At 46.0% G+C, this 19179-nt stretch overlaps 1 protein-coding gene across 3 annotated transcripts in view; it reads right to left on the reverse strand.

Annotated features, from left to right (window-relative positions):
• Positions 1-18849, reverse strand: part of Uif (sushi, von Willebrand factor type A, EGF and pentraxin domain-containing protein uif) — a 36662-nt gene extending 17813 nt beyond the window's left edge. For all 3 annotated transcript variants that reach the window (XM_076905875.1, XM_076905872.1, XM_076905874.1), the window contains exons 1-3: positions 18751-18849; positions 4985-5060; positions 2554-2587 (exon numbers count right to left, since the gene is read on the reverse strand). In XM_076905875.1, the coding sequence (XP_076761990.1) occupies positions 2554-2587; positions 4985-5056 (106 nt within the window). In that variant the 5' untranslated portion in view covers positions 5057-5060; positions 18751-18849. The remainder of the gene's footprint in view (positions 1-2553; positions 2588-4984; positions 5061-18750) is intronic.
• Between the last annotated feature and the right edge of the window lie 330 nt (positions 18850-19179).

Below are 19179 nucleotides of genomic sequence, written 5' to 3' on the forward strand. Positions count from 1 at the left end.
ACATTGTAAAAGAGAATCCGTCACGTCGAGTGAAACGTCGCTCGCGTGCTCCTCTTTGTTGACTGTTCGAGGAAACGCGTTGGCAAACAGGATTTAATTAAGCGTTTTCGATTTTCTCAACGTCCCACGTGGTCATTCGATAAATGGGGACGAGTGGGTTAGAGTCAATTTTGGGACACAGTGGAGTCTTTACGCAGGTACCATTTTTTTGGGTCACTGTTTGAGAAGCGTTTCTTCGTTTACTTTTGTACAACCGATTTTTAGAGGGTAGTAATTGAAAGAATATTTAGAAAATTTACCGTTGGAAGGTTTAGTTGTGCAGTAAGGTGGTTTTATAATGCGTGTTGTTAGGCAGTGATTTTTCTCGACGCGGCTCGCGTTGAACTCACCGAGAGACACCATCACGGCCTTCCTTTCTTTGGAAAGGTCAGACGGCCATGTTCGTATCTCGTATGCGGTTCTCGTCCGCGCTTATTAACGTTTCTCGATCGACGGAATGCGCGTAGAATGTTTTTTTCCACCAAGTTACCTCAACGTATGCTAATCAAAAGTGTTGCAAGTCGTGCATGATGTAACGGGTACTATCGTTAACAGTCATTAGCTCGTTCGATCAATTTCTCGCGCAACAAACTGCATACAAACTCCAACTTTAATGCAACTATCCAAAAAAAACAGGTACCTCTAATTCCTCGATCACATTTCCCAATTCGTTCCTACCAGAAATTATTTATCTACTCTGCGCGTTTTAATCGCACGTTGTCTGATCGTCTCGACGAAACCAGTCCACCAGCTGCGCGATCTCCATCCGCATCGTGCGTCTACGAGAATACGTTAGTAGACCAACAGATGATCGAACGCCTGCCGGATGCTCCACTTTTTGGAATCCCGTTCGAGCCGCGAACGTGGAAGGCGGAGGGGCCGTGACGCGAATCCGCTCGCGGTGTGTATTTTTAGGACCGCTCCCTTGCGACCTTACCCTGACTACCAGCCAGAGTAAAAAGCAGAGAGAAAGAGAGAGAGGCAGAGAGAGAGAAAGAGAGAGAGGAGGGCCAAGGAGAGGCAGAAGGATTCACGGTTAAGGAATGTCGTCCGGTGGTACGCCCCCTCCCAGATCCTTCGGTCCACCGTCTCTACCTGTGCGATCCTGCAACGGCGGTATGCCATTATTGTGCGCCAGGTCGAGAATTTTTCGACCAGCTGCTCGATGCAACTGCCTCCGCGGGAGACGCGTCTCAGGCACACCACTAATCTGTGGGAGTGGCCGCCCCTTTCGTTACGCTTTGTGGGGGGGTTGCAGACCGTTTCGTGCACGCGTTTCGGGTATTGTAGCCATTTTCCTAGGGATCGTTGAGATACCACGCGGGAGGACGTGAAGGATTTTCGAGTTGTTAATGATTTTGGGTAGAAAAGAAGTGTTTTCAATAGAGTTTAAGGGATGGTTTGAGAATTTTTCAGTTGTTAATGATTCTAGGTAGAAAAGAAGTATTTTCAATAGAGTTTAAGGGATGATTTGAAAATTTTTGGTACTTTTGAGGTATGGTAGGACTTTCAATAGAGGTTCGCAGAAGTTCTGTCAACACAGACGTATACAATTTTCCAATTCTTTTGTTCGTGAGACTGTAAGGGCTTGGCAGAGGAATTAATTCAGTTGCACGGTGATTTTTCAGTGGACGTCCATGAGACAAATTATTCAGACCTTGAAAGATCGAATCGTGAGCTGTGTACTTGGAAGGTACATGGACGGGATGTACGAGTTGGAGTAAAGTCGCTTTCGAAGCTCGACGCAGGGTTCTCGTTCGTCCGAAAGCGGCAGATTCGTTCGCTGCTGGATAGGTCCGGCTCTGAATCGAACTTGAAACGTCTCGAGCGCACGCGACAGAACACGGTTAACGATCAAGTAGCTTCGTACTGGTACGTGCAACCTACTTAATTGCGCTGCCAGTAACGAGGAAAAGTGGAGCAGCGTTACGAATGGCCGAACTCTTATCCTCATTGTCCCTCGCGTGATTTATTCCCCGTACAAGTCTCGCTTCGATGTTCCCCGTCGTGCCTTCGAATCCCATCAACGTATCAACTATTATTCCACATAAAAAAAGCCTACAATTTTTCTCTTTAAATAAAAACAAAAATTACCTGCGATATTCTTCACTTCAAAACTGAAACAAATATTGTAGAAATATTTCAATTTCTTTATTCTAATTTTTAATCGTGTGCTAAGTACTCCTTTTTATCATAAAGTCAAACGTTTCACGTGTCATTTAAAGAAGTGGAATGTTTTTGAAAATAAATAGCTGTGCTATGGATATACCGTGATCAATAAATTTCTCGTTTCCATTAAGCAACGTCGACAGTAAGGTCGCGCGAAAAAGATTCCTCCAAGTCTTTGGACGAGGTCATCCGTTTCGAAGCATGACCTCGGTCCACGCGTTCAACAGTCTACCTGGCCAGGCATTGGGCCACCGGGTGCGACCTTTTCAAGGCAACCTCTCGCACTATTACCTGCCTTAGAGCCTACTCGCGAGCGCGATGAAACATTTTTTGGCGTTTACTCACCGTTCGGACAGGTGAAGACGTTCGTGGTGGGAACCTGTAACAAAAGAAACGCAGCGATAGGTTAGAAACGGTTTACAGCGCAGTAACTCAGGGGTGCCCGATCGTCAATGCCACTTTAGGATCCCTCGCTCCCGATAAAGAGGCGGCAGTTTCGTGTAATCAATTTTACGGTCCCTTGCGTAACTCTCGAGCGCGCTTTCTCGCACCTGGAGTCTTCGTAAAAGCGTCTCGCGGCGAGGAAATATTCTGAAGGGAAAGTACTCGCGTGGACCCAGAGATTTATCTCGCCACTATCCTCGTTGTTCGCGCGAGAACGGTGATTTCTTGCTCGAAAGCCTCGCGCGTGTATATTCAAATCAATCGCGTGTTCTCCTCTTCTCAGAACTTTCAACATTACCAGAAAGTAGAGAAGAATAATCCTTTACGAATTGTAATCTCCTCGCATACGTCCTCACGGTTCTTCTAACGACACTCGATCGCACGCCCAAGTAACTCGAATATAAACTTGAAACCACGCAAATAATCGTACGCACGCCCACAGTTTCCTCCGAGATCTGCAAAAGAAGACAATAATCCCAGCGCGATACCAACACGCAACCGACGAAACTCGAGTACGTCCGCGCAGAGTCGTGGGACCAGAGCCATGAATCAGAACCGGAAGAGCGCGTGGAAACGTCGCGTCTGTTACGAAGTCGATTACATAAAAAAAATCGCGGATGTCGTCGCTGCCATTGCTCGAGGACGAAAGTTCCTCAGTTCCTCTTCTCTGATCTCAACGACGTTCTCGTCTTCGTCTTCGTTTCGCGACAGGATCTACGTGGAAGACGCACATCGAGCGGCGCGGATCCTCGTCTAACAGATCCGAGGTAAAACGGCATTGTTAGTCAGCGCGGGAGAAAGTGAACGAGGCCAATCTAGCGGAGAATCTCTGTTTTGCGCTCATCCTCACCGGAAAGAGGCGCCGTGGGTTCGTACGTGGAACGTCGTCTCGGTGCCGCAGCCGCTTGGCTCGCTCGCTCGCTCGCGAGTTTCCTTCGCGTACCAGAATATCAGTGACATAACGGTGAGCTGCATTCCTCAGGTGGAGACGCGATCAGAGGTGAAACGAACGGTGGAATTCCACGTGATCGGACGACGATCACTCGCTGGCATTGCACGCTGGGATTTCTGCTTCGTTTCGATTACTTTTACGAAGAAATATTCGAGTTCAGTCGTGGAGAACTTAAATCGATAGAATTGTTCGAATAGATAGAGACTGTATCGAGATTCAGATGGAGTTTTTGCGATTTTAGGATCGATTAGAATCAGTTTCTTCGATACCATACAAAGTGGATCGTTTAAGTCCTGCTGTGGCTTTTAAATTTGATTTAACATGGAGGATGACATTGTTAACGAAAATACCAGCGACGTTATAAAAAGGTTTCTCGATTTCGAAGAAACTAACCGAACCAGCAACGGCCACGGGGATAATCGGAAACGATTTCGAATCAGGTTTTTCCGGCGAAGAAACCGCACGAGGCCTTTCCCCTGAGCGCACGCGCTATATTTGAAATGTTGCGAGCGTAGAACAGTTGGCAACATTGTTGGCGCGTCGTTGGTGGTGCACGCGCGTGTACACGCGTGTGCAGACCCGGCTGAAATTCACTTTCACCTCGCGCAGGCCACCATCCACGTACCAGCGAGCAAACAACCGAGCAATGGTAACTTCTGTGGGGCAGCCATGGCCAATTACTTCATAATCTCTGGCTGAATTCCACGACGCTAGACGGTGGTGTTATCGCGCGGAACGAAGACTCCAGGACGCCCTCCTGGCACACCAGCGCCGTTCTCCAAGCCCAGAAATCTCGATGGCTCTCGCGTGACCATCGGTCGCGTGAGAACGACTCTCCTCTCGAATCGAACTTCAACTGCTCTTCACTCCTTTTCAAGCTGTTCTTGCTGACATCATGATCCGTAAAAAACTTGGCACCAAGTCGATACCTCGAGTTAAGTCGTTAAACGACACGAATTAATAAATAAATCGCTGACTTTACTCACGCACTTAGAAAGGATTCTTAATAAAGATTAGATATCCCAGAATGCTAATAGTTCTCGTTGATAACCGCACAAACGGCGTGCAATCAATGCGCAGCTAAGTGTGTATTTCCCAAGCACCAGCAATTGGCCATTAATCATCGATGACCCACAGAGAAGTACCATTTCCCTCGAGCCTCATGAATCAACCGTACAGAAGGGGTCCCAATAGAGCACGGAAGAGAATCGTAATGACGCGACAACATTTCGACGATCGAGGCTCGTAACGCGACTTCTCGACCCAATTTCGAGGCTCGCTGGTGTTCATCGCGCGCTGTTGGAGCGCGTTGCAGAACAATGGCGGTGCCATCGGGAAGAGCTGCATGCATATGTAGCGGAATAATAATCGAACGCTCACCTGAGACTCCGTTAGCTGAAGATGGCACAAGAGGACGGCGACCCACACGGCCGCCAATTCTCTTATCAGCATATTCCTGTAACAGAGAAAAGAGGCCTCGTTTGAACAGGCTGTTCGTCAACGCGCATGTCGAGAAGAGAGCGTTGTTACAGGGGCGACGTTGTTTGGACAGTGGACGAGGACGAAGTTTCGGACCTTGGCACTTTCGAAACGCATAATTTATACGTTTAACGTTGTTTAAACTGTCCCTAAACAAGCGAGCAGAGTACAATACGAACGTTCTGCAGTCACAAGCAAAAAAAGAGTGCATTCGCCAAGCTAGCACTTGCGTCAGAAGACACGTATCCTTATTGATATATATATTCTTGCTGCGAAATGAGTTTTATTAATTATACACAGCGATACGATATATATGTTAATGAGTGTTAAAAGGAACGGAACATGGAAGAGGTTAAGTCATCGATTGCTCAACGCGATCTCTTTCGACTCGCTCAGAATCCTTAGATTACATTCGATCTTGAACACACTGACAACGAGTGTTCGCAAAGGGGGCTGTGTTTAAGAACAGTTGAAATCGAGAGGATAATCGGAGAAAGCGAAACTGGCTCGATAGTAGCTACGTTTTTGTTAAACGTGCATCTTCCTGCGAAAGACGAGTTAATGTCCGCGGAAGCGCAAGCGCGGGGTGTCGAAAACGCCAGGTGCGAGATGGCTGATCGACGCTCGTTCAGGTTAACGTTCGAAACGCAGGGTTCAACGAGGCAGGTCGCTGAATATGCGGAAGACGAGTCGAAGTCCGTACGAGTGGGGCACGCCAGTGTTTCCCATAAAATTCCTTACGGTTTCCGCGGCTGAATTGTGGCACACCGGTTGCATAGCTCGCCGCGTAACCGAGAACCGTGATAAATCGCCGTGGACATCGAGCGTCGCGGTACGACAGCCTTTCTCGCGATTTTACCACGTATAATCGCATCCGAATGATTGATATCCGATAATTCGCTGCGTTGGGTAATCGGGAATCGAACGGAAAGGCTTCGATCGTGGCGTGCCTTTAATACCCACGCTGAAGAACTATGAAAGAATTTGAGAAGCAACCGAACCAGCGAACGAGGCGCGACAGGAGGCCAACGACTTCGATTTCTCCGACGAATCCACCTTGTGAAGCGTGCGTTCGACGCGTAGGAAGACGCACGCTCTAATGGGTCCCTCTTAGAAACCGTTATGCTTCTACTGACAATCGAGTTTGTCGCCTAGAGATAACTGACAGTGGTCTAAAACCATGAGAGAACGAATCGTACGTCTAATGACTGATCTTCATTTTGATCGATCTACGAAAGAAGCTAATTATGTTTCTCTATTCCTCCACTGACAATCAATTTTGTCGCCTAGAGATAACTGACAGTGGTCTAAAACCATGAGAGAACGAATCGTACGTCTAATGACTGATCTTCATTTTGATCGATCTTCGAAAGAAGCTAATTATGTTTCTCTATTCCTCCACTGACAATCAATTTTGTCGCCCAGAGATAACTGACAGTGGTCTGAAACCATGAGAGAACGAATCGTATATTTATTGGTTGATCTTCGTTTGGATCGAACTTTCAAAGAAGCTAATTATATCTCTCTGTTACGAGAAAGAAGTCCAAGCGCCTGGTTTTCTTGCAGAGGACGTCGATTGGTGTGTTATTTGCCTCTAAACAGCGCTGTACGCGGCCAGATTTCCCGCAAGCGTAATCTCTGGCGTGGCCAGACGATAGAGACTTCCTGTCGATTGCGGGTAACGGGTCTTCCGGCCCAGTCGTGCGATCAATGCGCTCGTCGAACGCGCTCACGTGAACGGGCAGGGAATAAATAAATCCGCTGCGTGAATCGACGATTAGAGGAGCGACCTGATTATACCTTCCCAGCGAGGGAATCGAGGTGTAGCAGCTGGTTCCTCCTGCGATGAGTACCGTTAACTGCTATCGAGCGCCTCCCGCGTTGCGTTGTCTTCCTACGTTTAATTAGTTCCCTGGGGACGGATGTCGAAGTCCTCGCGAGTCGCCACCTTTCCGGTTTCGAACCACGCGGAGGGTTCTTTGGGCTTGAATGGAGTTTGTTCGGCTAATTCTTAACTCGCGTGACTCAGGTATTGGGTTCGTAAGTTTGTTGGTCAGGAGTTGCATATTATGTGGAAATTGTATATTTTGGGGTTGAGTTTTAATTAGTATCGTAATGGTTGCTCGGTAAATAAATGAACAGAGGTGGATCAGAGGTGACGTGAGTCAGGCATTGGGTTCGTAAGTTTGTTGATCAGAAGTTGCAGATTGCGTGGAAATTGTATATTTTGGGGTTGTATTTTAATTAGCATCGTAATGGTCGCTGGATAAATAAATGGACAGAGGTGGATGCTCTTCGACCAGTCTCTAATTAACTTCGCTTCGAAGCTGCCATTCAGTTGCCTCTTTCTAATTTTGAGAACAAGTAAGAGTGTTTTTATGCACACTTTTTGAAATCCTCATTGATGCTAAGTACGCGGCAAGGAATGAATGAAGGAGCCTCAGTTCTGCGAGTGGAAGTGTTTCGTTACTTAGGAGGATGGAAGCATTAATCATGTTTGCAAATAGAAAAGACAGGGACAAGGCGAATTAACATACTTTCACGGATTTTTTCGAGTTTCCAATTAGAGAGTGCGTAAGTCAAATAGACTTCTACGCAGGAATTTAAATCTCGAATTCTTGCTGTAAAACATTCCTCGTATTATACCACGACTGTTGTTCCAACTTTTTATCTGAACCCTTTAAAAACCACTTCGCATCTTCCAAAACCCCCTACAATTACAGGTCCTAAGAAAACATTTCCAAGTGCAAATATTCCAAAGCAACCCCTTATCGTCAACCCTCGAAAACCCAACAATGATCCCACTCAAACCCTAATCTAACCTGTGACTACATTTGTAACCCTCCAATCCGAAGTCAATTCAACGCCTGAATAAAATACCAGATCTGATTTAACAAACTATCTACAGCGATCCATGCAACCTCTACACGATCTCTAAGACATTCTTAACCTAGAAATCGCAGAAATGCCTAACCTGGCCTATTCCCCAGCTCTACCTACGTAACACGCGTGAAGAAAACGCAACGTGTTACCTCACGTCGGCCATTTAACGTCATAAGCCCGCGGAATTGGTAAACGGTACCGAGTCGTAGCCGCAGCTCGTCCGATTACGCGTTTCGACGGTGCAATCGTCGCAACGAACAATGGCGCGTTGCGTAAGGGCGCGCGCCCGACGGCGATCAACTGTTCGCGGCGAAAATAATAAACTTTCGCGTACCCACGGGCCCCGTGGGTGTACGCGCTTCCCACGGGCCCGCGAGCCTCGTTGCGTCACACGCGGACCCGCAATTAGCCGCGACGAGTCGCGCGAAACCCGCGTGCGTTCGCGTTGCACGTGCACGCCCCTTCCTTCTGGGACCAAACTTGTGCAACGCGAAATATTGAGCGTTCTCCTGCTTTTCAGTACTTTTCGTCCTTCCACAGAGGGTCTGCGTTCGCGTTGCACGTGCGCGCCCCTTCTTTCTGGGACCAAACTTGAGCAACGCTCAATATTTCGCGTTCTCCTGCTTTCCAGTATTTTTCGTCCTTCCACAGAGGGTCTGCGTTCGCGTTGCACGTGAACGCTCCTCGTTCCACGCCCCTTCTTTCTGGGACCAAACTTGAGCAACGCTCAATATTTCGCGTTCTCCTTCTTTTCAGTGTTTGGACATTTTGGCGATTATTTTCATTCTTTTATAGAGGGTCTACTTTCGCGTCGCACGTGCACGCTTCTCGTTCCACGCCCCTTCTTTCTGGGACCAAACTTTTGCAACGCTGTCTCAATATTCGTATCGTATATCGGTTATTCGTGTAAATAGAGCGAGTATTCGCGTGGTTTCAAGGCACGTTGTGGAGTACTTTTTTTTGTGAGGTGGAAAACGCGGCGAAGAAAATAGTGTTTTATAGAGTAGAAAAATGAAGAGATCCTAGACGCTTGTTACGAGTCGCCTCGCGGCGGTAATTAGAGTATATCAAATTAAGAGCGTCGTTCCTCCTCGCGTTGTTGCTATGGGGCATTTACGCTTGTTTCACCGTGAAGTCCCCGATTTGCACAGCGCCTCGTTCCTACCATCGACACTCCTATCGATTTGCATAAAACTCATTAAACTGAAGCGCGAATCGCTGATGGATACTGAACAATATATAAAGTTACTTGAAAACCGTGGAAACGATTCATCGCGCTCTTAACGCGCGCTGGTAATTCTAAGGCAAACCGAATCCTACCAACGTTACTCGACTCGAACAAAAATTCATGTAGAAACAGATCGATGGTGGATTACTTGAACCAAGAAATCGTAAAACTGAATAGTTCCGCAACAAAGGAAATTTCAACACGTCCCCTCGACGTCGAGCTGGAAAGAAAAAGAAAAACGAGCAGAGGAACGAAGAGAATTATGGGAAGTAGCTTTAGTAACCGAGCAAAAGCTAATTAAACCACGCTCGAGGAGCGTTTGAGCATCGAGACGGTTTGGCCCACGGCTCATTAACGGGCCAGGTTAATCACGCTTCGTTACGAGGTGTCCAGGGCAAAAAGGAGGGAAAACCGCGATCCTCGGCTGTGTAGGTCAGTACTAGAAAGTATTCGGATTTCCTGGTTCGCCAGCACGAAACGGTGCGTGCAAAAACCGTGCAACAACTTCCAGCCGCGATTCGAACTGCCTTCTGATGAGAAACCGCGTGAAGTCTGCTTATTATTCTAAATATTTCATAAAAACTAAAACAATTCTCGTAAATACCATAACCAACAACAAACAAAACAGACTAATTAACCACGTGAGATAAAAACTAACAAAATTGATAGTATTGCAACCACTGACGCCATTTTGGTACACCTTTGACAGATCCATTAAAAAGAAAAGTCCAAATGACTATCAAACACACAACAAAATTGCAACTCTACTTCTCCTCTAGAAATTAAGGCTAGAAGAACCATCTTCTCTGTTACCAATAAAATTATAACCTCCAACTGCCTAATAACCACTCATCGAATGGAAGTTCCGTGCTAGAAAATCCACGAGCTCGTATTCTCTCTTATTCCCAGTTGCACGTCGATCGTTACATCTACATATCCGATATCAGGCTACGTCCAACGATTCTCTGTCCACAGTGCAGCTCATCTGCATCCACCTGGAGGATTTATCTCCGCGCGCCTCATCCGACACTATGCCAAATAACGGTCCCGATGTAACCAGGAACTGCCTGCGAAACGGTAATTGCGACGATACTGGAAACATACTTTCTAACTGGATCCACCACCGATATAATTTTAACAGCTGTTACATCAGCATAAATTAGCCTGGCTCGCAGTCGCCTCGCAGCACAATCGCTTCGAGGGGGAGCCAATTACCATTCTTTTTTTTGTCGTTGGATCGTTGCCACGGTTCTGCATCGAGGGACCATAGAATCGACTTCATCGATTTTTCTTAAATCGCTTAATAAAGAGAGATAAGATCGCTTAATAAAGAGAGAAAATGAATCTTGTATCAACTCTAGGTTTTTATTCAAGCGAAGGTATGGCGATTAGTTAAATGGTGCGGTTAATTGTTGTCGAGTATAGCTGTTGTACACACTTTCTATTTAATGCGTTTTTTCGATTCGATGTTTTAATGGCTCTCGCGGAAAATCGATTAAGCTTCGTTCGAATTTCCAGTATTTTTATTCTGAAAACAGTCGAAGGACTTTATACGCGATCGACTGACCGCAGGAGTGTCGTCGAACCCTACCAATATGGCTGTCACGCGATCGAGTACCGGTTGGTATTGTTCGACGGCCACTTCCGTCGCCTTAGATGAACTTTCGCGGCGACTTCCGCGCGAACGAATTTGGTAATCGACAGGGGCTTCTCGATTCGAGGCACGACGACTCTGACCTTCGTCGATGGTTTTATGTAACCCCTTACGCATAATAATGGACGATTCTCCCAAATACTAATTGAATTATTTATCGAACGACGTTGTTTCACGTTACGAGAACTCCATAGAAGTTCTCGAACTCTTCTGCTCCAAATTTCAAACGATAATCTCCATTCAAACCAGAATCAGCTGAATGGCTTAATTACGAAACGTTCAACTGCAGTTTAAACTGCAACGCGATTGTGCAAATTGCATCATTCTTTCTTGGAACCGTTTGTCCGTTTATTCTTCACGAAGATTGCTGTTATTGTTGTATAAATAATTGCTTTCTCCAGACATTACACTTAATACGTAAGCACGTGGATCGTTTCTCGACGGGACAGTGAAATCGAGGCCTCGCGTAAGGTTAACGCTGCGCTTCGTACATGTAACGACGTAAACAGCAGCAGCTTGAAGTCTTTAGGAAGTACGTTCTCGCTCGCGCAACCGATGAATGAGTCTTAATTTCATTCTCCCACGGGTGAACGAGCAACCGACAAAAGGAAGACATTCGTTCACTTTCGTTGCGGATATTGGCGAACGCGATCGTCGCACGCATCCGCTTACGTATCGATATCGTTCCTCACCGCAAGTCATTCGAATATAGCGCCCTGACGATCCATATCACATCGATTTTTATATTTAAAACACTTTCTGCAAACATTCTTCAATGAAAAATTATCAACATAGCAAGCATGACTCATTAAGAAAACTTAAAAGTCATTCTTTACCAATTTCTATCTCAAGAGTCTTAAAGTTCAATAAAAAGAAGCTTCTACTAACAGAATCGTTTAAAATAAATTAAAAAATCGCTGAAAAGCGATTCAATATTCAGATACACGTAACAATCGTCGAAATTACTTGCAAAATGGCTCGATTTCTCGTTGAATGGTCCTATTGTGACGATCCGTTCTCCATTTAACTTTCGCGATCCGCAAACGGGACGCCTCATTGTGTGCCATTCGCGGTTCTTTCGATTAATGGAGGAACGCGCTATAATCGTCCACGATTGTGTCCTTTCGTGGCCGCCGCAGCGGATCCTGTTCGCGTCAGAGGATGTGATCTAATTTCCGGTTATCATCGACGCGCGCCAAATCGCGTCGCGCGGCTAACGGGAATACGCTCGACTCGCATGATTAACAAAAAGGAACTGGCACGCGTTAATGACAGCAGCGAGGCTAACGTTCGCGCGATTAGAGTACCGTCGTCCTTTATCTGGAGCTATGGCGATCCATTGGAGTGGAACTGAATTTATACGTACGATTCTAACTCAGCGTTCAATTGGTTTGTTTCTTTTAACTGTGCGAGTGCATGTGATTAACTCTGGTACGACGAAAACGGTACAAAAATTGCGAAGTTCTTTTTGCAACATTAAAACGAACATTTTATGTGTTTGTAAAAGATGTAAGATGATCTTGAATTGGCCAATTGAAGGATAGAGAAGTGTACAGGAAACAAGAAGTCAAAGTCGATCGTGGACTCTGCTGCGTTCGTCCCTCTCTCAGTTCAGATCGCGTTTAATAAAAGAGGATCGCGTGCGCGCGTTTATTTCGTAGCCACCGGCGAAGGAACGCGAAATTAAACGCACGCACGTGAAAACAGTGTTCAGAGGGAGCATCTTCTGACAAAAGCAGGTCTGCCACTTCCTTTGCCAGGAATATTCCCACAAGGAACCATGAAACGCGTGGTACAACGAACGTGAATCCTCCCGCTTGCATAGCGATTATTCCAACTACCACGTTGGTGTCTCAGAAAAGTAGAAAGAATTTTGAACGAGCTGGCTAATCCAAGCACGAAACGTCCGCCATCCGCGCATCTGGAAAAGGGAACTCTGAAATCCTAAAGTCCTCGTTCACACTTGCCTAACGCGAACCGGTCGCGCCAACGTGCGACGCAAATGTCGATGGGGAAAGAATCGAGCCCAGAATCGAAACAGCCCAGCGAGGAATCCAGCCGGCTAACGCGCCACGTTCCACGGGTGTCCCTTTCGTCATCTGGAAACAACGATTGCTCAAGCGCATTCCAGCAACAAGCGGCTCGAAAGTTGGCTGGTAGGAACGACAGGTGGACACATCCATCGGACGTAATCCTGTGACACGTGTTTGATTCAATACCCACGAAGAGTTCGTCCGGGTTAATTAGATAATTACGTCGCGATAGGGGACGCAGATAAATTAATGGCGGAATACCAGCTGGCAATTATCGACTGCGACCAGGCTCACCTCTGGGCGCATGGTTTTGCCTCTGCTGCCTTGGCTGCCTTTATTACCGTTAACGCTGCTTAACATTCGACTCGTTAGTCCCGCGAGTTCGACCACCGCGATTATTGTTTGTGTCGAAGAGGGATTGGGTACGATGAACTCGTCCAGTGGCCAATCTAACGACGCTTGGAGTCTGTTGAGGAAGATACAGGTTCCAAAAGTTTCAGCGCCACTCGTATATTTGAATAAGAGACTTGTAAAAGTTATACCCAGCTTTTAGAGTAGAAGATGGAGACTGATGTCTGGGAATGGCCACTGTTAAGTCTCAAGTTAGCAATCTTCGACGACAATCATAAATAATGGCACTTGCGTGGTGAGAGGAAAAAACAAGTGGGTCTCCAGAACTTTTGTCTCGTTCCTGATGCGGGTCGTTCCGTTCGATTTTTTTTTTTAGTTAGACAAACTGGGACATAGAAAATGTACCGTTGCTTCGTAGGCATCGTAATGCACGCGCGTATCGATGTGTACCGCGCGACAGTTAAATGGTTCTGGGTAATTATTCAGGGTCGAGGTTCGCGAAGCCCGCCGGTTTTTATCGCCTCTAACCAACCGTTTACATTTGTTTCACGGTTGCACGAGCCTCTCGCGTTCTTTGCCGAGAGTTGACCCAATAATCGAACGCTTTAGCACTGTTGGCTCTCTTGAAACACATCCGTCGTTATCTGAAGTGTGACAAGGCTGTTTTTGCTCTAATAAACGAAACGTAAAGTACACACTCTGATTCAACAATTGAACCACTAAAATCCGTGTAACTCGATTAAGTCCAGCCGTCTAACTAATTCAATTGCGCTAATCGACTGATGAAATCTGTATCACCGAGCGAGCAACATTATTGGCAAGTGCAATTAGGTGGCACATGTACGATCGATCATCAGTAACAAGGCTAATTCCTTATCCTCGAACCGTATACTCGAAGTACCTCGTTACAAGATGGCTGACAAGCGAGATTTTCGTTTTATCGCGCAGGACTCTGATTTATATAGGAAATAGTGGCTTATAAATTCCTGCGCGACGATGCTTCCTGCCTGGAAACATCTTCACCGCAACATTCTACACTTGGCCCATTAGGCTCGCTGTTTCTTACGGTCCATCGATCGGCTACACCCGGTCGCTGGTACCAGCAACAAACTCCACGTGGCTCGCCAGCGAAGGAACTCGTCTGTTGCTCGTTTTGCGGATCGCGACACAGCGCGAAATCGTGCGTGTGTGTTTATTAAGAGCTGCGGCTTAAGGCTGTGCTAGTATTGCGAGGGGTGCGCCTGTGTCGCAGCCACGATGCAGTTCGACCGCATTGCGACACTATCTCCTGGTGGTGATATTTCGTAACTAGAACTTTTGAGTTTCCGTTTCTAGAGCCGTTCGAGCGGCATTTTTCCCGCTGCAATACCCGTTCCCCTTCGTAATTGCGTGGAACTCCGTTTGAACGAGACTGAGCGAGATTTTCATTCGTATCACACAGCCATTTCAATATTCATAACTTCCATGATTTTTCTAACATCTATTAAAGCTTCTTTTTTAACGATTTCGCAATTTAATACGCGTCGATATTATTAACATTATATTTTCAAATTCCATCGTGATTTCCCTTCGTAATTGCGTAGAACTCCGTTTGAACGAGACTGAGTGAGATTTTCATTCGTATCACACAGCCATTTCAATATTCATAACTTCCATGATTTTTCTAACATCTATTAAAGCTTCTTTTTCATTGATTTCGCAATTTAATACACGTCGATATTATTGACTTCATATTTTTAAATTCCATCGTGATTCCCCTTCGCAATTGCGTAGAACTCCGTTTGAACGAGACTGAGCGAGATTTTCATTGGTATCACACAATCATTTCAATATTCATAACTTCCATGATTTTTCTAACATCTATTAAACCTTCTTTTTCATTTATTTCGCAATTTAATACACGTCGATCCTATTTACTTTATATTTTTAAATGCCATCGTGACTCAGAGGACAGAATTCAATGAAATTATTTAATTAAGAAGAAGGATAAATTATGTAAGCAGATACGTGTGTACGTGTATGCAGTTTCATTCAGCAGCTAATCAATTTCGCCGATTTCTCTCCGATCGAGCGAGATGCTCAGCGCGCGATCTTGTACGCCGCTCGCGAATTTACGATTACGCTCGCGTGTACGAACGCAGCTTGGCGGTTAGGCTTGATAGATAGTCTGAATCGCGGGACGGTAGCGCGGGCAGGGCGTGGCAATGGCTTCGTGGCCAACAGCTGCATCCACGCGCAGTAATACAGCTCGAAAATGTTTTAACGATCGCCTCTAATTATCGCGACGAGGAAACGTTCGCTGCGCGGTGAGAACAGCGTCTAATTTCAATAGCCTGCCCCTTTATCCTCGTTAACGAGTAGCGACGGTACGCAATTCGTCGGCTGATATCATTCCCAGATGCTCGTCTGCTTCGATGACACATAGCCAGTTTCGTGGTTTCGATAAACAATGCACGTTCTTTTTATATTTGCTTTCTAATTGCGACTGCTGTGCCTTCGAATCATCGCGCAGGAATGTTGCGTCGCCTTTGGCAATATCGGAGACACAGTTTCCGTTATTTATGCAAATATTCATGAAAGTGTACCGGATAGAAAGAAGTATGTACATGGTACTTGGTGCGGAGGCTAAACGAAGGTCATTTATGATTTTTCTCCACACGTTAGATGACGTGTATATTTTTATATTAATTGTTAAATTGTTAGTAGATCCTTTAAGAGCCTATTGAAATTTTTACAAATATTTGTAGTGTCTATATCTCTTTTTTAAAATTATTCTTATTATTACATGACCCTATTTCATAGTTGAAGGGACGAGAAAGGGTTAATTGGACGGGGGCTCGGCTCGAGGCGCGATACGAAATTTGTTACGCGATTGGAATGTCTTAGGACGTTGGTACTTGACAGAGGATAACGGTACCTTAACCAAGTTACGCCTTGGCTCGCGAGAATTTGTTGTTAAGTCACGATCCTCGTCGCGCGGACTGAATTTTGTCGCGTTCTAGTTATGCGAGTTCGATTATATTTTTTCTTTCATCGCTCCCCTCGCGCGAGCCAGTGACCAGCGTGAGAAGTGGCTATTGGAATTCTGATAAATGGGGTTTGCGGACTACGGAGTCGTGTCTGAGCGGAATTTCAATTTGCCACGAAGTATCATTGAACTATCTAACTATCTCACGTATAAACGAGAAGTAGAATCTAACATTGAGACTCGATATCGATGAATTAGTGACGACTAATAATTGTTGCGTTATTTTTTTTTGGTATTGAATTCGATGATCCACAGTTACTTTTAAGAATCTTCGGAATAAAATAGTAGAACGATAGAACAGTGGATTCGACGCGAAATTATCAAGTTCCAGTCCACATCTCCACTAACAGGAAGTCGTAACGAAATTTCGTTCTACGAAACAGGTCGATGTCAAATGGTCGACCGAAACCGTAACGAATGGAACAGTAAATTCTCGAGTGTAAATGTTCTAAGGTGCCCACGGCTGTCCACCTACGGGTTTATGGGAAACGGCTCGCCTACCTGGGCTGGCTAACCCAAAAGCCGCATAATTCGAGCTTTCTTGTTACCACGTTCTCATAACGCCAGTTCCGCCGTCCAGGACCGACTCGAGGAAAGCAGAACCAGTCGTGTCGGACCCGTTGGATCCCATTGCAATTTATACGTCACGTATATACCTGCGTTTTCACTTGTCCACCATTATTATAGACGTCTGATGGAAAAATGACCAGCAGTGATGTCGCGGTTAGATAGAATGTCGTTCGTATGCGACGTGTCCTGTAGCTTCTGACACAATAACTGCTACCCTACTGATTGGACGTGAGAAAAGGAAGCGAATTAATGGAATAACATTTTCTTGTTCGATGCGTAGTTTTGGAAGAAATCAGAGATGAAATATTGTGGACTTGCGTAGCCAGTTGTGACTCGAATATGCGCCAAACCAACGGATTTTCTAGCTCCATTTTCTCGAGAATGGAACCATAAATGAAGAAAATATTGGTTTACGTTTAGAGTCTAGTTTTTCGTGTAGAATTGTACTCCGCTAGTTTTATTAGTAGTTACAAGACACTGTAGACTTGGAACTTGTTAACGTACACGTGGAAAGAACAGGAAGCGGAGGAACGCGAATCACGGAGGAGGAAATGGTGGAGCGATTCGAGTAATAACCTTTTCATTGAAGGTATTCGAAGTTTGTCCTTTTTCGTTGCTCGACAGATCGCGAGCGATTTTCTCGATCCTTATGGGCGGCCGTGGTGTTGGACGCTCGGTTCACGTGTTAAAGGAATGTAGAATGCTGCGGCCACTCTCAGATTTCGTCGTTCGAGGAACGAGCTTTCTCTTCCATCAATTCAACTCCGCCATTCCCGGCCGGCTCTAGCTCGCCAATTTTACTGCTCGCGTTCGCGTTTCAACATCGTGCACGGCTGTTCTATGTTAACTATGAAAATGAAATACGCTTCGAACTTTGTAGAAAAACGATTGCCTTCTGGAATTATTAGCAAAAATGTCTAAAAAGAATCATGATCCACTGTCCAATTATTTATCTTTCTTAGAACACCTTTTATTTCTCTTTGTAAGAGTGAATGAATAAAAATCGTGGATGTTCGCGATTTTCCAATGCAATGAGATTTAATTCACGGATTCAAGAAAAATCGTGATCCACCATCCAATTATTTATCTTTCTCAGAACACCTTACTTTTCCGTTTGCAAGAGTGAATGAATAAAAATCGTGAATGTTCGCGATTTTGCGATGCAATAAGACCTCGCATGAGATTTAATCCAGGGATTCAAGGCTTCTATTCGATATATGTGACAGTTCACTGAGCAGAACGAGAATCGAGCAGAGTCTGCGCCGAGGGAAGACGAAGGGACGAGAATACCGTAAGGTTCCTCGACTTGAATGCTCCAAACAGAACAAAAGGACACGTCACAAGAGATTTCGTCCCTCCTCTCATTGTACGTAACCAGTGCAAACCAGAGGAGACAACAACCGCCACGGATCTCCGTTTCGATATTATCTTTCCGCGAAGAAACGAATATCAGTCGAACTTTCGTACGAAAGCGCCACTGTGCGCTTCCTGGCAAGCAGTAACCACAACTGCGCTAACCTGACGCTCGAAACCCAGTCCCAAAGAAGACATCGAACCAATCAGTCCACTCAATCATCGAACAAACACCAGAAACAGCTCTCCTCTCTGTCTAGCGCCTATCAGTACGAACCATATTGGAACCAATAGGAGATCAGTCTCATTAGAAGCGACTGGTCATTAGCGTCTCTCTAACCAAACCAAACCACTTGGTCCTGATCCTTGATCGCACTGACCAATCATCCGAAAGACAATAATCGACCAATAACCAAACGTTCTTCACCAGGAACGTCCAAACAACTCGCAAGTTCGTAAATTGTAGCCCTCCAAGAGAAGGATAGCATCGATCGTCTCTTGACACCGCAACTTCAAACAGTCCCGCGCGGATTTTCCTCGACTCCTCGGTGCCTCGAGAAAACTTACGTTTGTTGCTCTCCTACGTTCCACGCCGCGATCCTTGTCCTGGGTACATGTACACGGCACAGAGGAGCCTCGCGACGACAATTCACTGCACAAAACCGAGTCGAGGCGACAGTCGGACGGGACAACAACAGGCCCGCAGGGACGTGACGCGTCGATCGCGAGATCGTGGCACAGTCGCGACGAGTTTCGGACGCGACCTGGACGCGAGGTAGCCGAGTGAAAAGCACGGGAAAAAATGGTCAAAAGAGAGGCGAACGGAATCGATTCAGGGTCACGGAGCTCCTTCCCTCCGGCCCACCGGTTCGAGACTGAGGGGCCCGGTTCTCTCTCTCTCCAGGTGAACGGCGCGAGTTACCTCGACGAGTAAGAGGGCCTCCTCGCGAGGCGGGAAGAGGCGCGTTCAAAGGAAAGAGAGAAAGGGAGAGAGAG

Source organism: Xylocopa sonorina, chromosome 12, assembly GCF_050948175.1.
Source record: "Xylocopa sonorina isolate GNS202 chromosome 12, iyXylSono1_principal, whole genome shotgun sequence".
NCBI lineage: Eukaryota > Metazoa > Arthropoda > Insecta > Hymenoptera > Apidae > Xylocopa > Xylocopa sonorina.